At 44.5% G+C, this 17337-nt stretch overlaps 1 protein-coding gene across 1 annotated transcript; it reads right to left on the bottom strand.

The window, feature by feature from the left end:
* Positions 1–681: 681 nt before the first annotated feature.
* Positions 682–15219, bottom strand: GPR26 (G protein-coupled receptor 26). The gene is made up of 3 exons (XM_008947533.1): positions 14552–15219; positions 8516–8629; positions 682–913 (listed from the first exon to the last, which is right to left on the bottom strand). The coding sequence occupies exons 1-3, from the start codon at positions 15217–15219 to the stop codon at positions 682–684; spliced, it is 1014 nt and encodes a 337-aa protein (XP_008945781.1).
* Between the last annotated feature and the right edge of the window lie 2118 nt (positions 15220–17337).

The following is a 17337-nucleotide window of genomic DNA, read 5'->3' as shown; positions in this document are numbered from 1 at the left end:
ATTTTTATTTTTTTATTTTATTTTGAAATCTAATGGGGAGAAAACTGACAGGATTCTGTGGAAGGTACTTAAAAAACTTAGAGAAGACGTGGCTGAATCCAGCCTGTGTTTCGAAACAGATTTTTCTCTTCCCTCAATTCTGCAAGATTGTTCAAAAAAAATATGCATCAGGAGAGGCTGAAAGCTATATTGTGCACTGTATGAGTAGCTAGGTAAAGATTTTCCTCTGAAGAGGTTTTCTATACAAGCAGCTGGGTTGGGGTGGTTTTTATGATGCCAGGTTGGCAGCTCCAGCCGAGGGAGCGTTACCTGCAGCCAGTGACAACTACAGCACAAATACCACTCTGCAGCTTTTTGGAATAATCATAGGATGACACCAGTTTGCTCCCATGACTTTCATGAGTCCTTCTGCCGAGGACTAGCTTTTTACCCTCTGTGTAACTGCTGCTGGAAATCAATGAGAGGTCTGTATTTGTGAAGCCAGCAGGAGCACAGATCAATAGCACTCTGTTAGTCAGAGGCAGGAGGTACAAAGCCTCCCTTAGGTGTTACAAGGGCTGGGCTTCAACCTGTCCATGTCTGCCTCCTGAAACTTGGACAGCTGAGGGTAGCTACTAGGGATAGTTATTTTTATTTCCCATATCATGTTTTATGTGTCTCAGAGGTCCCATACCAGGCTCTTCACTCGTTCAGCTGCAATATATTCCGATTGTGCGATTCGCTCGTGAGGGCAGAGGAATTGATGGAGCTCCTTTTCAGGATCTTGTTGATGATGTCTTTCCACGTCTTCTTGTACTGGTGCCGTAGCAGAGAGTACACAAAAGGGTCTGAAACAACTTTGCTGTAAGCTAAGCACTTGGAAATTATTCCCCAGTGGGAATTGATGTGGACCATGGAGGATAATTCTACAAGTCTGTGGAAAGAGGAAGGTTGGAAGAGTGAACATTCATATTAAAAGCATGGAGCAACAGCACAACTGTAAGCCAATGCCACCCCCACACCCATTCCCCAAGCCCCCACCCCCAAATCCCAATTTATTCCTGTGCAATTGCAAGGAAACAAAAGAAACAACATCCATATTCATGAAAAAGTGAATGTGGTCCTCCCGTTACATCTTTCAAAGATCTCAGTTTTACAAGTGTAAAATTGAGGTCTGTTTTCCAAGGATGGTACTACACAGGTCCTATCAGAGTATCTTGACCTTGAAACTTCAAGGTGTTCTTGACTATGTACATTTGCTGAGGCTGGAAGTGGATCTTGGATGTGTTGCCTCCTAAAAGGTTCTCTTGATCATTAAACGTTCAATAAATGTTAAAGAATTTAGTGCAAAATGGAATAGCTCCATTTCAGTCTTCAAAAGAGCCTAATTATTTGTTCGTTGAAATACATCTTTTGGAGACTAAAATCTGAGTCCAAATCTCTGGTGTACATCTGGCTTTTCAACTCATCTGGCTCACTCAGGCCATCAAAACACTTGATAGAGGGGCACCCCTCTCTCTGGACTACTGTAACCCAGCCCTATTTTTACTGTCTGGTGACCACCATGCTTGGAACTATAAATACTCTGATAAACAGGTCAAGATTTCACAGCAAGTTTACTGCTGATGAAAAATATCACTCAATATCTACTCATAAAATCATTTTCCCCATAACACATCCTCTCCCCCTACACTTTTAGCCTCTGTGCCAAAGCATATCCACACAATGTGTGTACTTTTCTCTGATGATTCTAGAGTTTTCAGTCCTAATATGATCTGTTAGACAGTAATATTTCACATAGCTTTTCTTCTTCATTCAGTGCTTTTATTTTGTTCATTTTTCTAGTGGTACGTGTCATAATATCACGTTTCTGGTAGCTAAAGTTCATCACAGGCTTAATATAGCTCTAAAGGGAATGAAAGGAGTTTAATCTCTCCAGGTATGTTTCCTGATGACTTCACATTTACTGTCACCATGGAATACATCATGCACAGCAAATTTAACCACAAGTACTGTAAGAAATTATTTCTGCATAGCATGACAGAATTTTCTAAATATTGATGCAAAACCATACTTTGAGCACTAATGTTTTAGACAGGGACACAAATTGCCATCACTTGGTCTTGTGGGAGTCACAGTCTCCTAACATTAGCTATCTAAAAATCCACCATCCTGTAAACTTTTAACTCATTAGTGGAGGGAAGGAGAGAGAGAAGAGTTTTATGTTCTCCTTCTCCCTACACTAGCACAGAAAGTTCACTTTATCCTGAGACAGAGTATTTTTTGACAGTGAAATATGGACAGCTCCACAAAGTTTTCAGCACAGACAGTTCACAAGTCTTTGTGCAACACTGAAGGGCAGTTCTGTTCAATATGTGTCTACAACTGCTGAGATATTATTGATTTTTCCAGAGGACAAACAGCCACATGTGCTACTGGAGAGCCCCACTCTGTGATGGCAAACAAGATCTTTCCTGACACTGTCTTCAACAGAAGGTGCCCCTAAATCTGCCTGGAAAATAATTCTGCTACTGGTGTTTCTCCAGACAAAGCACCATTTCCAAGGAGCATTTTGGAGTGTGGTCCTTGCAGCATCAACGACAGCAGTGTTGGTACTTCAGGTAGTTTAGAGATGAAGATTTGTTTTTCCTCAGTCATTTTATTCTCATCCCATAAACTTTCACTGCATTGTGGTGTTTAAAATAGTGCTGGCAGAGGGTACAGAGTCATAAGATGTTTGGGGTTGGAAGGGACCTTTAAAGGTCATCCAGTCCAACCCCCTGCAGGGAGCAGGGACATCTGCAACTAGAACAGGTCACTCAGAGCCCTGGCCAACCTCACCTGGGATGGTTCCAGGGATGGGGCAGCGACCACCTCTCTGGGCAACCTGGGCCAGGGGCTCACTGCTCTCATTGTAAACAATTTCTTCCTTCTGTCTAGTCTGAATGTCCCCTCTTTTAGCTTAAAACCATCATCCCTGGTTCTGTCTCAACAGACCCTGCTAAAAAGACTGGCCCCATATCTAAGAGTTCTTCTTCAAGTACTGAAAGGCCACAAGGTCTCCCCAGAGCCTTCTCTTCTCCAGGCTGAGCAACCCCAACTCTCTCAGCCTTTCCTCACAGGAGATGTGTTCCAGCCCTCAGTCTTTTGAGCACAAAACTGGGACTAAGGAGCCTTAATTTGTTTCACCACTATGAGCTTCTGTCTTCTCTCTTCATTCTGATTTGCAAACTCCATGGCAAAAGCTCTGTCTCTCCCTGGATATGTCTCCCTGGATATGTGTTGGGCTTAGCACCACGAGCCTGCAGCCAGAGCTGGGGCTTTAGCCACTGTCACAGTATTGGTAAGTCCAATACTGAGCATTGATCTGTGTGCTTTGTGCAAGCAATTTGATCACTGTGTGCATCACATCCATCAGAAGTGAGGCACAACTCTACAGTGATGTTTTTAAGATGGTGATATTAGCCAAAATACTCTTTGGGCTCACAGACCTGTGAGACATTTGAGGTGACCAGGCTCCTGTTACATGAAAATACTGGGGAGTTGCTCTTGTCCCTCCACTTGGTTCTGCTGATCACTGTGAGCAGCTCTGAGATACCAAAGAACCACCATCTGTCCCATTTCTCTCTCCTTCCATCCCCATGAAACAAACTCCAGTCTTTCAACCTCTCCTTGTAGCTCATGCTTGATATCTTTCTTACAAAATAGGATCCAAACTCGGACACAATTATCATCTACTCAGGCTGCTGGGAGGTCTCATCTGGTGTATTCTCTCTTGTTTAATAAAATGTAGCTTATGACACCCATGTTAATAAAATGAGAATCGACTATTTGGAAATTAATCATCTATGGAGTCATATTTACTTTGTAATCTACCACAAGCCATCTTCCTTCTTGTTATTCTCCATTTCACATATCTGATGCCTTCTTTGCACTTTGAATTTCATCGTGCTGGATTTCATGGGGTTGATTTATTTTTACTGAATGCTTTACAGATGTGAATTTGGTGAAGTTTAATTAAATTCAGTGGGTGTCTTGAATGACCAAAATATGACAAATTTGATTCTGAGTCTCTGTCAATCAGTTCTATGAGATGTTAAAAATCTCCATTTAAAGTATGTCAACCAGACACTTCAGGGTTGCAAGCCTAGACTTGCTAATTTCATCTTCATTGACTGATCAATTAAAAAGCCTACACTTTTATTGTCAGAATTTTAAACATTTTCTTTGATTATGTTCCCTGACTGTCCTTGATATTTACACATTTTTCAATCCTTGTGCATTTTTTTTTACAGTAAATTACATTTGCAGATCTCAAGCAGCAAACACAGAAACGCAGACAAACCCTAAGCTATGCAATTCCATTTCATGCACAATTAAATGTCAGTCTTTCAAGGCATATCACATACTTTATTGCCTTTGAAAGAGGGTTTTGTTTCTCATTTATGAGGGAAATTATATGCATAGCTTCAATTTTCATGAAAAGTTTCAGCCAAAAGGAAGACATTTTCAGTGAAGGAGCATTAATATTTCAGTGCTACCGGTAAATTAAATTCTACAGTTTCAACTACATAATTCCCTCTCTTGCTTTCATAAGCCACTCTGCCACTGTCTGCTCTTCAATACCTTTTTAGTTCAAAGCTATAAGCTGTTTTGCTGTGATAATTTGTTAATATTTTAGGTACTTATAGTTCTGTAGTGTGTGGCAGGTTAAATGGCTATCCAATTATTTTATCTCACTCTCAGTAAACAAATGAGAATGATATGTTGAAGATTAAGACTTTTTTTTTTATGCAGACAGTACACTCTGAAAACCCTTTATATACATGTGCAGTTTGTCATTTTAGTAATATATCTTACTGAACATATATATATATGTCCAGCTGGAGCCTAGTAGAATAGCAACATATCTGTTGTGCATTGCTGAAACCTGAAAATGGAGAAAATTCTGAGCAGACCAAGGTCTCAAACAAATCAAATCATTCTGTTCCTCAGGAGTGAAACAAAGCTGGCACTGCATTTTGGAGCTGGTGGATGATGATGAAGTTCTCACAAGAAATTCATCCCTTTCTCCAAGAGTTTGGATCAGCTCTTTAACCTTTCGTTCCTGACATTTCTGTTGGTGTCTAATTCTGATTTATTTTCTCCCCATGAGTCTTATAGCATCAGCATTAGACCTTAGCTGCTTCTTTTGTGCTCATGATATAAGCTGACCATGAGTTTTATCTTGATGTTGATATTACTTTATTTTCACTGCATTGCTTAGTAGCCTGGATTTTTTGTATGCCTTTTTTTTTTTTCCTAGTGAAAAAGACCTATTTTAATGATTTCTTTTTGATACAAAAAGGGCACAGCAGTGATTGTTAGCTGATGCACCCTCCGCCGGTTTTGCCTCTTAATTGGTGCATACATTACGACTGGCTGGCTTCTGTAAAGCAGGATTTTGGACTCTTGCAGCTAATCTTGAAAAATTCTTGTAGAAAATCCTGCAAACCATTGCTTTTAGCTGCTGCTGTTCCCCAGAGCTGCAGGAGCCACCTGTCAGCACAGAGATACGAGGTAGCAAGACAGCACAGAGATAGGATGGTAGCAAGCAGCACTGCCCAGCTTGTACCAAAAGGTTTATCTATCCAGGAGGGAAATATCTCTATCTCACATCTGCTGAGGCTTTGGACCAAGACTAGAAGGCCACTTTCTTCGAATAGATGGACCTAAGATTGCAGAGGAAAGTCATGCATTTATACACACAGACAGGCAAGAACATAACTTGAGGAGAAATCCTGAACTTCCAAATCTACCCAAGCAGGATCTGTGTACAGAGGGCAGGAGACTACTTTAAATACACAGTTTGCTGACCCCCTTGCTCCCCAGAGATGATACAAGAGAATTTTAATCTTCTTCTGCAGGTTCCACTATCCCTTTCTGTAACCTGAGGGGTTTGGGCTATGAACTTTCTGATATTACTTCAGGATTTTTAATTTAAAGCCAATTTCCTCACGTACATTGAGAGCACATATTAACTTACATGAACAAAGTCCTGTATTTCAGTATGAAACGCCTGGAGTTGGAAATTAATGTTAGAAATTGATATGACTCATTTTCCTTTTTCATAGGAAAAAGCTGCTTGGAGAAAGCAGGTTCTGAACAATGTCATTTAATTGCATAATGATAAATATAGCAAAGGAAGAAATGTGTACTGATAGCAACCAAGAAACAAGCTTTGCCTAGAAATAAATAATATGGGGTGATACTGGTGTCATCGTGGTACAGTGGAAACACTGAATCAAGAAGAATCAGATTCTACTGATACACTACTTAAGGTCACTGAACTAATTAGAAGGGTGCTTTCTTGATAAGAGGCTCCCTAGTCTGATTTTTACCTTAATGTAATCTGAAAAACTTTGGTTTGCTCAGAGAAGAATTTATCTGGCTGAGGTTACAAGCACTGGTTCATGGCATTGCTGGAGACATCTATTTGGTGTGGAAGCAGAAAGATGTTGTTAGAGTAAAACTTTGTCATTTGCTGCTTTCAGGCCTCAATTTATGAAGTCCTTTAAAACATGTTTAGTTTAAGCATATTGCTGATTAAAGCTGGCTGTCCAAAGGAGAAGCTGAGCAACACACTTCATTGGCTCTCTTCTGCTGACTGCCTGGAACTGTGATGGATTGTCTCCATCTTGTGAAGGCAAAGTGTTGGACATAGTCCAGAAAATACTGCTCCCTTACATGATCAAGCTGAAAAGCCTCCTAATCCCCTCGACTTCAACACCCTCAGCTGTGTGTATGAGGCATCTGGAAGCAGTGCAGTGCAAGTCCTCAAACACCAGTCTGTGTGGCATGGTGTCCAGAGAGGTCTCTCAGGTCTCTGAAGAGGGAAATCCCTGTAACCTGCTGGGCAATGATCCCTCCAGACATTTCAGAGCTGGAAAGGGCAGGAAGGTAACAGCCTCTACCCAATCCTGCCATGCCTGGCCAATGCCCAACCCTTCATGCATTCATGATGCATTCAAGAGCCTACCTTTTAACTGCTCTCATGGTCACTCTATGGGGCAAAGCTTTTAGTCCTGAATAGAGTGAAGACTTGGAAGAACATTTAAGTGACCCTTTTATGGGCTAAAGGGAGGAGGATCAGGATTTTTCTGACCCCTCTTCTGTGTCTCAGGGCTACTATGATACTAGTTGAGAGAAAGTGGGGAGGTGGTGCCTGGATGCTGGGCTGAGATGCCTATGGAAGAGAAGAAAAATACTTCTCACAGTCCTGATTAGAGCACTTGGTGTCACTCAGGATGGAGCCACGAGTTATTCTGTGACTGCAACAATGTTCATTAAGGTCAGAGGCCAAATTTAAACTTAAATTTAACCACTCATAACAAAGCAAATACTCTAATCTCTTATAGGTTGAGAACTAAGGCCACAATTACAAATCCTTCCCTACCTTTTTAGAGTGTGGCATGGAGTGTGTTCTTGTCACTGCTGAGCCAAAGTGAAGGTGGAAATAGTAACAGTTACAAATGCATTTATAACAGCATGAATCAATTAGCTCTTATTATCATGAACATAAAATCAGTGTGGCATGTAGGTTTCTATTTTCACTAGGAGACAAGAACTTCTTGTGCATTGTTTTGTTGGAAATTCAGAATATTGTACTGAATTGGAAACAGTTGGAGTTGGCTACATGCCCATAATGAGTCTTAATCAGCTTTTTCAATGATTTTTTGTGATTGATCTGAGTTTGACTGAAGTCAGACTCAATAATTTCTATGTGATAGTATTGGAATAGGAGATGCTTTAAAAATGTTCTTTTCTTTCTCTGTTCCACATAGCAGCATTTCAGTTTTTCCAGAGCCTTTTAATAAGGAATGCAAGTTGTACATTTCCTTCAGCACCTAGATAACTGTTACCTGGACATATTCCCTTTTTAATATTTTTTTTTATTTCATAAGAGTAATTTTTTGTTTCCCACAGGAGCCATTTCCAACGATAAGCTGGTAGATGGATAGACATCTGACCAGAAAGCACTAGAATTTTTTTAACTATGAGCCACAATAGTTTGATATTTGATGATTATGACTAATAAGCTCTACCCACTCAAACAAAATTATCATTTAAGTCTGTGGACCATGTTCTCCCCCCACCTGGATCTTGTTGACCAGATGTTTACAGCCTGACCCGTTCAGACAAGTGTCTTCCCCTGTAGATCACCCCCTGAACTGGGGAAGCAATCTGACCTGAAAAAAAGTCTGCAAAATCCAATGAACTGACTTCCTAAATCACTCCCATGTGATAAAACATCTCGACGGGGCTGACTGAACAGATTTTGGCTCGCAGAATGCATCAGGATTCTGTCAGGTAAGTGCTATGACATTTTATATAGCTTTTTTTTTAGCTCAGTAAATGCAATCTCTGTTATGGGAGGGGAAACAGTGCACAGAATTTTCACAGGAGACTTGAATCATTTTCTGGCTTATAGTGCCTTACTTCTTTGAGCTAAAAGTGCATTTCAGTCAACTTTTCCAGTATGCAGGTTTGCACTTACCTCGTAATTACATAAGGTGCAAAACAGAGTATAAAAGTACCAATAAAAGTACTTATTTTCTTTGTTGCTCGCTGTCTTCGTCTCTTTTGCTCTTCTAGACAACGCTCTCTCACGCTGTGTGACATTCAACACAAACAAGAACATGGATCAAAACATCACATAGCAGATTTTAATGGCTTTACTTATGGAATGAGGGAAATCAATCCTTCCAGTAAGGGTTGTCTCCACATCGATGCAATGCACCTGCTATTGGCTTAGCTGGGATGATATCAAATATTCATGCATTGTATGATCACCTTACCCTCCAAAACCAATTACTGAGAAATAGGTGATTATATATTTATATGCACACCCCCCCATTATATCAATTTTTTTCTAGTCCAGTGGATGGAATTCAGCTTTGCATTCGGTTGCAGCTCCGTTTTGAATTACTGTAAGCTGTATTTACAGGCCAGAGTTTGCCTCAAGATGTTCAAAGATGTGGAAAATATCCAGGGCAGGGCAGGCAGCAGGCTACTTCCCTAGACACAGCAACTCCAACACCACTATCTTAGACAGGAGAAACTTCCCAGCAAGATAAGCCACAAAACACAATAAAATCATAACGTGAAAGAAAGCTCTCTGGACATTCAGCCCAACGTTGGAGCAATTGCTGTAGCCCAGAGCTGTGAACTGGGTGGCCATAAATCTTCCAGCAGCCTGTGCAGCTCTGCAGGGACACCCTGCTGAAGGCTCTGCAAAGCTGGGAATTACATAGCAAACCCACAGCTCTGTGGTGTTCTGACTCCTCCCCTCAAACCAGCCTCATTCCCAACGAAACAGACACAGATCAGTCAAACCCTGTTGGGTTTTTTTTCCCACCTGTAGCATTTTAGACAGCTCTGTGGTGTTCTGACTCCTCCCCTCAAACCAGCCTCATTCCCAACGAAACAGACACAGATCAGTCAAACCCTGTTGGTTTTTTCCCACCTGTGGCATTTTAGGACATGAGCTTCTCCTGTGAGTTTCCTGGTGATGGTCTCACCAGGCCACCAGAGTGTGGTGACTTCTTCAGGAAGGTAGGTTGGATGGGCAGAACTGTTTGTTATCTCCCAGACACCCAGGACCATCTGTACCTGAACTCAGCCCTTTGGGAAGGACCAGAACCAAAGCCAGACTGCTCTCCTGGAACCACTCTCTACACACATAGCAGTGCTGCATTGAGCCCTTGCAAAGGTCTCGTGGTGAAGCAATCACATGTCTCAGGCAAACTGATGCTCTGGCCCATGTGCTGTGTTTTGCAAGTGTTTCACATTGGTCTCTCCATTTTTACTCTACACACATAGCAGTGCTGCATTGACCCCCCTTGCAAAAGTCTCGTGGTGAAGCAATCACCCATCTCAGGCAAACTGATGTTCTGGCCCATGTGCTGTATTTTGCAAGTATTTCACATTGAACTATCCATTTTTGTTGTAAATTTGTCATTGATGACACACTCTCAGGTTCCACACTCACATATGTTAATAGCTGAGAGGTTTATGGCCATACACTCACACTGTTTGCTGTACCTGCAAATATTTAGCATCATCTAAATTCATGTTATGTCCTGAGGATCTCTGTGGCAGTGAGTTCCTCTTCATTCTGCTGAAGAAAACATGTTTCTTTTGATCCATTTTATAGATGCTCTTACACTGCCAGTCCCCAGAGGAGCTACCATGATAACAAAATGAACAAAATAGTGGAGGAAAAGATTTTTCTGCTTGAAATAACAAATCTTCTCGCTCTTCAAGAATATGCTTAAGTAGAATGGAAACACATCTAAAAGTGTGACATGTTCTGAGAAGAGAATTAGGCTTCCTCAGCCTTGAGAAAAGAAGGTTCAGAGGAGACCTTATCACTATGGTCCAGTATATAAAGAGTGACTAAAACAAGAGTCCCTTTTTACAAGGAGCCACATGGAGAAGAGGAGGGGTCATGGGTACAAGTGACTCCTGGGGACATTCTGATTAGACACAAGAAGAAAATTTTTGACAATGAGAACAATCAGCCATTGAAATCTTCGTCTCATGGAAGTGATGGATTCCTCAAAACTGGACACTTTTAAGATCCAGCTGGACTGGATGCTGGGCCATATTGCCTAGACTGTGCTTTTGCCAAGAAAGGCTGGACCAGATGATCCTTGAGGTCCCTTCCAACTTGGTATTATGATTCTATGTTCTATATCTGAGTTATTTGCAGTGAGAAATGACAGTTGAGAAGGAGAAAAACAGGCCACCTTTTCAAGGCAACCTATATCCTTTTGGTTCTGCAAGAGCTAGAGAACTTTGAGTATTTTAAGATGCAGACAGATTATTTTAGAGGTTCGACAGCTTTCTTTAAGACCTGTGCTATTAAATTCATAGTATCCCAGGCACTCAGTGCTACAGGCAAATAAATCTCCAAAGTAGGTTGAATTAGGGTGTTAGGGTGAAGAGCGTGGTGTATTTTTTGCTTCTAAAAGTTTCCCAAGTTCCATCTTCTCCTTACTGGCACATACAAAGCTGCCTTTGACTCCTGGAGCTAACATATGATTTAGGAAGTCCTGATAGACTTCAACCAATTTCTTTTGTTCTGCCTTTCCAGATGTAGCTAATAAATATCACATTACAGAGGAAAGTATTTTATCTCACTCCTTCACATGGACAATGTACACAGATGGGTATTTTGCTTTGGCACACACTTCTATGCACTGAGATAAGAACACATATGCAAGTTCCAGTAGTGACACTAGTCATAGAACTGGATTATTGACTAAGCTTTCATTTAAAGATTTTAATATCCTGGAAAATCTGAGATGTACCCCTTTGAAGGTCTGGTATTTTAAACAAAGTTTATGAGATACTGGACCTTAAGATCTGTAGAGCTGAAGACACCAAAAAGATAATATAGATAATTTGAGTGAAGAAATACATGGGTTAATCACTTAAGGGAAGTCTTGCCCAAACCTCTCACAATACCCAAGATATTTTGGTCTTAAAAACAAAGTGAGGAAAAAGCAGTATCCAGTACAAATGCCTAAGCTAACTTGAAAGGACATGTGCCCTAAACATTCACACAAATTTGTGTGGTATTTAGAGGGTTTTTTTGTATTCGTCTTGAATGATTTTCAGAAGATCACTCGTGCCTCTCCAAGTCACAGGTAATAAAGGCATCTGCCATAATGCCTGTCTCTAAACCCCCTTGTGGGCTGATTCTGAGTCATAGGAAGCAGAAAATTGTCCATACACATTTCTCAGTGTTGAAACTGAACTCTGCAAAGAGCCAGAGAAGTCAAGGCAGTCTAAGGTGGGATTGAAAACTTTGTTCTCTCGTGTGCCCTCTCCCAGCATCCATGTCTATGCTGTTAGGCACTATAGTAAACACTGAAATTGCCTGTAGATATACCACTTATGTAATTCAGAACATGCCTTTGTTGGGTCAGAGCTTTGGAAGGCAATCCAAGGTCTAAGCCCTTCAGCAGTGGTAGCTATGACCAGTTCAGGCAGCACCACTTTAGGTTGAATCAACCATTTCTGTAGTCTAGAAAAGAAGCTAAAACTCTCCTTTCTTAGAGAGAGGCATTAGAATAGCCTGATGTAAGAGATAAATAAGAGTTAATAAGAGAGATTACTTGCAGCAAAATGTCTGTACCACTTTGTCTCCTCTGAAGAAAGTAGATCTGATTCCACAGCCCCACTGAATCCACCCCTCAGCGAGATGCTTACAAAATGCACAAGTACCCTCCCATTAACCTAGACAAGAAAAAATGCAGAGGAGGAGAAATACCACTGAGGTTTTTGCCCTTTTTCCTCAGCTTTGCTGTGCAGTCCAGGCATACTTTCAGCATTAGGCATAATGATTGTTATTTCAAAGAGCTCCGGTGGGTTGTGCTGGGAGTAGCCCCCAAATCTCATATAAATTGTGTGTGCAGGAGCTAAGACCAGTCGAGGCACAGTTCAGCAACCAGACAGCACATAGGGCAGAAGGGTGGGGTTTTTTTCTGCTCTGTGACTTGGGGGATAAGGGAAGATTTATACGTGTGTTTCCCAAGAACAGTAAGAGGACCTGCCTGAAGTTCCACTCCACATTCTTGGTCCAGACACAGATCAAACAGCTTAACTGGAGAATTTTGAGCAAACGTTTCTGTTGCTCTAACAACGTGCTCTCCTGCCCTGATCCTTTCAGACTTATTTGCCTTAGGCTGAGGAATCCCCAAAATATGACCTTTTTTTTGAGGACAGCCACACGTGCCCTCAGTCCTGCAGCTCTGCTCCTGGCTGGCTGCACAGGGAGGGAGCTGATGTTCACCTCCAGCTTACAGAGCACAGGACAGCAAGGGGGGGTCAGGTGGGATGCCTGGCATGGGACTGCCCTCTTCCAGTTCTCTCCACTTGCCTCTTTTCCAGGCAGACTTCCTCTGTATCAGACTCGTCCCTGTGCTGCCAGCTGCCAGCATTTTTCTGAAGGATATTTCCCTTCCTTTCAGGCTGACAGAGAGAGTCTAAACCTTAAGCTCCTGCCTCTGGCTGTCTCACGAGCACCACACGCATCCCTCACAGCTGCTCTGTCACCCTACTAGTCAAACCATCTTCTCCCTTTTTTTTTCAGGCAAATACATCAGACCCTTCCCTTTCAAATCACCCGCTCCAGCCACACTAAGCTCTGAGACAAACTAGTCCTGAGCAAACCAGGCTGATTTCTTTCCAGGCTGCAACCAGTGCCTCTGGTTTCCCCTTTGCAGAGCTCCCTCGTTGGCTCTACCACCCTGTCCCAGTCACAGCTAGGACTTAGACCCCTCTGCCCCATCTCATCAGAGCCTCTCAGCCCCCAGCCACAACACTCTGATCCCACAGCCACCCCGTCTCACTGTGTCCTGCCTCCTCAAATCCTATTTCCCAGGCACATCTCTCTGGCTCATGCCGCTGCTCCCTTCTCACCAGCCTGGTCCCTCGTCCTTCCAGCTGTGCCTGTTTTGGTCCATTCTGTTTCCTCCTCTCAGCTTCTCATGGGCAGAGGCATCGTGTCCTCACAGCATGCACCGACTGCCTCCTCCCCTGTGCCCCGGGCACCTTCCCCAGCTCCTCGCCTGGATCGCTGCCTGCCCAGCACCACCCCTGGACTCCCACCCAGCAAGGCTTTCCCTCCTTTAGCTTCACCACTGACCCAGGGAAAGCCATCTCTCCCACTCTCCCTCCTCCAGCCAATTCTGCCTCCCTTCCAGATCCAGAAATCAGCCTGTTCACACAAGATTTATAGCTTGTGACAATCCCTGACGTGACTCTTTTGCACAGCACCCCAGCACACGTTCATCCCCACTTGGTGCTTGCCTTCCAGCCCGTTATGCTCCCAGTTCCCAGAGACTTTTCTCCTCTTGTGTCTAGGCACGAGGGGCTTGCTTAAAGTGTCCCATTTGGAATGAACTTTACCCATCCCTTGCTTGCCACATGAACATTGCTACTGACGTCTCTCTCGCTCGGATTTAATTAGAGGCATTCAAGCATATGCATTTTGCAGATGTTGTTCCCTTTAAGATTCTGCCTTCAGGAAAGATAAAGTTGCAGAGAGAGCAGCAATAGGGAACTGCCGGGTGAAGGAGCAGCACCCAGCACCCAGCTCCCCCTCCACGCTCCCCCTGAAGGGACATGGGCAACCTCAGCCTGCTCCCTCTCAGGGATCCAGCCACATTTTGGGCTGACAGTGACAAAAAAAATGCTAATCTCTCGACCACTAAATCCACCTCCAGAGACAAAGGGCAGTGATCTGATCGCTGTCTCAGAGGGAAGTGCGTGCTCACCCCAAACTGCCTGTTCCTTTGCTCTCCCTCCCAAAACAAGCCCTTCAGCATAACGACAGAGTTGCTTCCACAGCCGAAAAATCAACACAAGTAAAAAGAAACATGCAGAATAGAAACGGGCAAGAAAGATGCTCGTTTTCTCCCCCTCCCCATCCCCTGCTGTGATTCAGAGCAGACTGTACTTAACACAAGACCGAAGCCTTTACCTGGAATGATTTTAGCTGCTGAACACACAGGCACCTTACCTGGGATGGATGTCCACGAGCAGCACCAGGGTCTGCATAGTGATCACGTCAATCCGCTTACAGTGGAACCGTGCCACCTTCAGCACTTTTAGATATGTGAAGCACAGGACCACAAGGGAGAGGAGGAAGCTGAAGGTGTGAAAGACCCCAGTGAAAATCACAAACTGTGTCCTGTCCTCCGGTCTCTTGTTGTACAGGGTGCAGGAGGCATAGAGGTGATGGAAACCCACCCAGGAGAGAGAGGCTGCCGCTATCGGGAAGGACACCGAGTGTAACCACGTGTAGCTCAGTATGAGAGCAGCATCTCTGTACCTCATTTTGGAGTGATAACTTAGAGGGAAGACCACAGCAATCCACCTGTCAATGCTCAAAGCTGCCATGCTCAGCATGGAGTTCGTGGTGAGAAAAGTCTCCAAGAAGCCCACAACGTGACAGATCTGATCTCCTCCCGGTTGACTCTTGTAAATGATCCCAGCCAAGGTCAGGGGCATGTTGGACACGGTCATCAACAGGTTGCAGAAGGTAAGGTTGAGGATGAACAATCCCGGCACCTGCTTGCGGATGTCGGCGCTGTACAGGAAGCACATCAGCACCAGCACGTTGGCCAGCAGGGCCACGAGCATCAGCACCACCACCACGAAAGCCAGGATCACCTCCCAGATGCTCATGGTGCGTCCAAGTCACAGGAGGGACATGTCGGAGACGCGCTCACCTCGCCCCGCTCCCCAGCCCCCTGCCGCTCCCGCCTGCCCTCCGCATCTTCAGGAGAGCTGCAGGGTTCTTCTCCTCCAACCTCCCCCTCCTCGCTGCTCCTTTCCACGTCAACGCTCTCCGAGACGTGCACAAAAGCCCTGGGAATGCCCATCAAACTGCGAGGAGGGCTTAAAAATCACCGGCGGGACCCAAGCGCTGCCTGCGGTCGGGCCGGGCCGGGGCGAGCGGGTTATTCTGAGCAACTGCTCTCCTGAGATCCCTCCTTATCAGTCCCCAGCTCACGAGCCATTCGCCGAGTGAAATGTGCTCTCTTTTCTCTCTTGCTTTCTCTCTCTCTCTCTCTCTCTTGCTCTTTCTCTCCCCTCCCCTCTCCTCCAACCCTCGCTCCCTTCCAGGCTGAATGTAACCTGCTTTTTATGATCACAGATAAAAAACCCCATTAATGGATTAAAGCGTGCACACTGCTGGTGATTTGCAAACGTGATTATGTCATCCCCTCTCCACAACCCCTCCCCTTCTCCTGGCGATTGTGACTAGACTTTCCTCAAGAGAAATCCCATGCTCTCCTTTAATTGATTTAGCCATTAATTTGCAAACAGCCCTGTAACCGAATTCCTGCACTCCAGCGTGTTTCCTACATTTTGATGCATCTTTCTCTCAGTCACTGCCTGCTCTCAGCCAGGGCAGGGGCTTTTCTTTTCTCTTCATTAGCTGGGCTCAAAAAGATGGGGAGAAATGGATGTGTTCTGCTACTCCTCTGGAGCTGTCGTTAGGCTACCGGATTGGATTTACTGCTCTAGTTTAGCACTTTGTGGTCCTGTGTCTCCAAGCACGATCTGCAGGAGGAAAATTATTGCCTCTATTTAAAAGCAGAGAAACCGAAGCCCCAGATGCCACTGTCACATGCCCAAGGTCATGGAGCAGGTGAGTGGCAGAGGCAGCAACGTGCTGCTTGCCCTGCTGTTCGCTCAGGCTCTGTCCCTTTCGACAGCTTTTGCTTCTTCCTATTCAAAGCCTCCCTCCCTGCGAGGGTGAGCACCCCGTGAGATCAAAACAGAGAAGCAGCTCGGCAAAGGAAATAGGAACCAGTCTGTAATGCACATAATTAGGTGTTAAAATTAAGCTGGCTTTAAAGGCTGGAGTGGGAACCGCCTTCCGATTGCCATTCCCATCTTTTTAAAACACTTTTAATTGGGAATGCTGAGAGTTCACGAGCCATCGGGAGAGCTTTCTCCTCAAGGCAGCCAAGCCTTAATCCCTGCACAATAAGGAGGGGAGAGATACCCTGCAGCAGGGTTCTGGTGGCTCGGTAAGTGCCTCTGCACGGGAGCTGGATGCTGGGGCGGAGCCGCACACGAGGGGCTGGCGGCAGCTCCTCGCTGCAGACACTCGGGCTCGGCTGCTCAGCACCACAGCTCTCACCTTGCACCACCCCAGAGCCCTGCATGCTGGAGGAAGACCCCCTTCTCTTCTTCTCTCCAGGGCAACATTGCCCTGATCCTCCATCCAGGTCCTCCACGCTCACACCCAGCAGAAGGGGAGCAGCCCAGGCTGTAGAGACCAAGTCTCTCCATGAACACCTAGAGCTCCTTGTCTCCTGAACACTAGTGCAAGTCCTCCTCCTGGGTGGGGGAGGAGCAGGACTTCAGTGTCTGGTCTTTTCCTGAGGGGCAGTGATCCAAAGCCACGTGTGAAAAGCCTAAAGGTGACCCCTTCTCAAAAAATGAAGGGTCTTTACCCTCTGAAGAGAGGCAAGTTAAGGAGACAAGGGAGAAAATGCAGATCTTGTTGTTCTTGTGTGGCACCAGAACTTCAGCAGGTTTCCCTGTTGGGTAGGAAGCAACAGCCCTGGCTGACAAAGGTGTCCACATTACAGGACCTAGCCTGGCACAGGCTTAAAGCTCTGCAAAAACCAAGCCCTCAAGAAGGAGCCATGTGAGTGGAGAGGCACTGAGAAGAAAAACGTGGTAAGACTTGCTGGGAGGCTAGGAAGGACAGGGAAAAAAGACAGGAAAACCCAGTGACACATGGGAGGCAGGTGCTCCATGACAGTGGTAGAGGGAGTCTCATAC

Source organism: Merops nubicus, unplaced genomic scaffold (assembly GCF_000691845.1).
Source record: "Merops nubicus isolate BGI_N331 unplaced genomic scaffold, ASM69184v1 scaffold1219, whole genome shotgun sequence".
NCBI classification, from domain to species: domain Eukaryota; kingdom Metazoa; phylum Chordata; class Aves; order Coraciiformes; family Meropidae; genus Merops; species Merops nubicus.
This window is presented reverse-complemented; position numbering and strand designations above follow the sequence as displayed.

Coding starts and splice junctions, on each gene's coding strand:
- GPR26 (XM_008947533.1), bottom strand. CDS start 15,219: ATGAGCATCTGGGAGGTGATCCTGGCTTTCGTGGTGGTGGTGCTGATG. Junction 8,630..14,551: donor CTCGTGGACATCCATCCCAG/GTAAGGTGCCTG, acceptor AATGTCACACAG/CGTGAGAGAGCGTTGTCTAG. Junction 914..8,515: donor GCACCTTATGTAATTACGAG/GTAAGTGCAAAC, acceptor CTCTTTCCACAG/ACTTGTAGAATTATCCTCCA.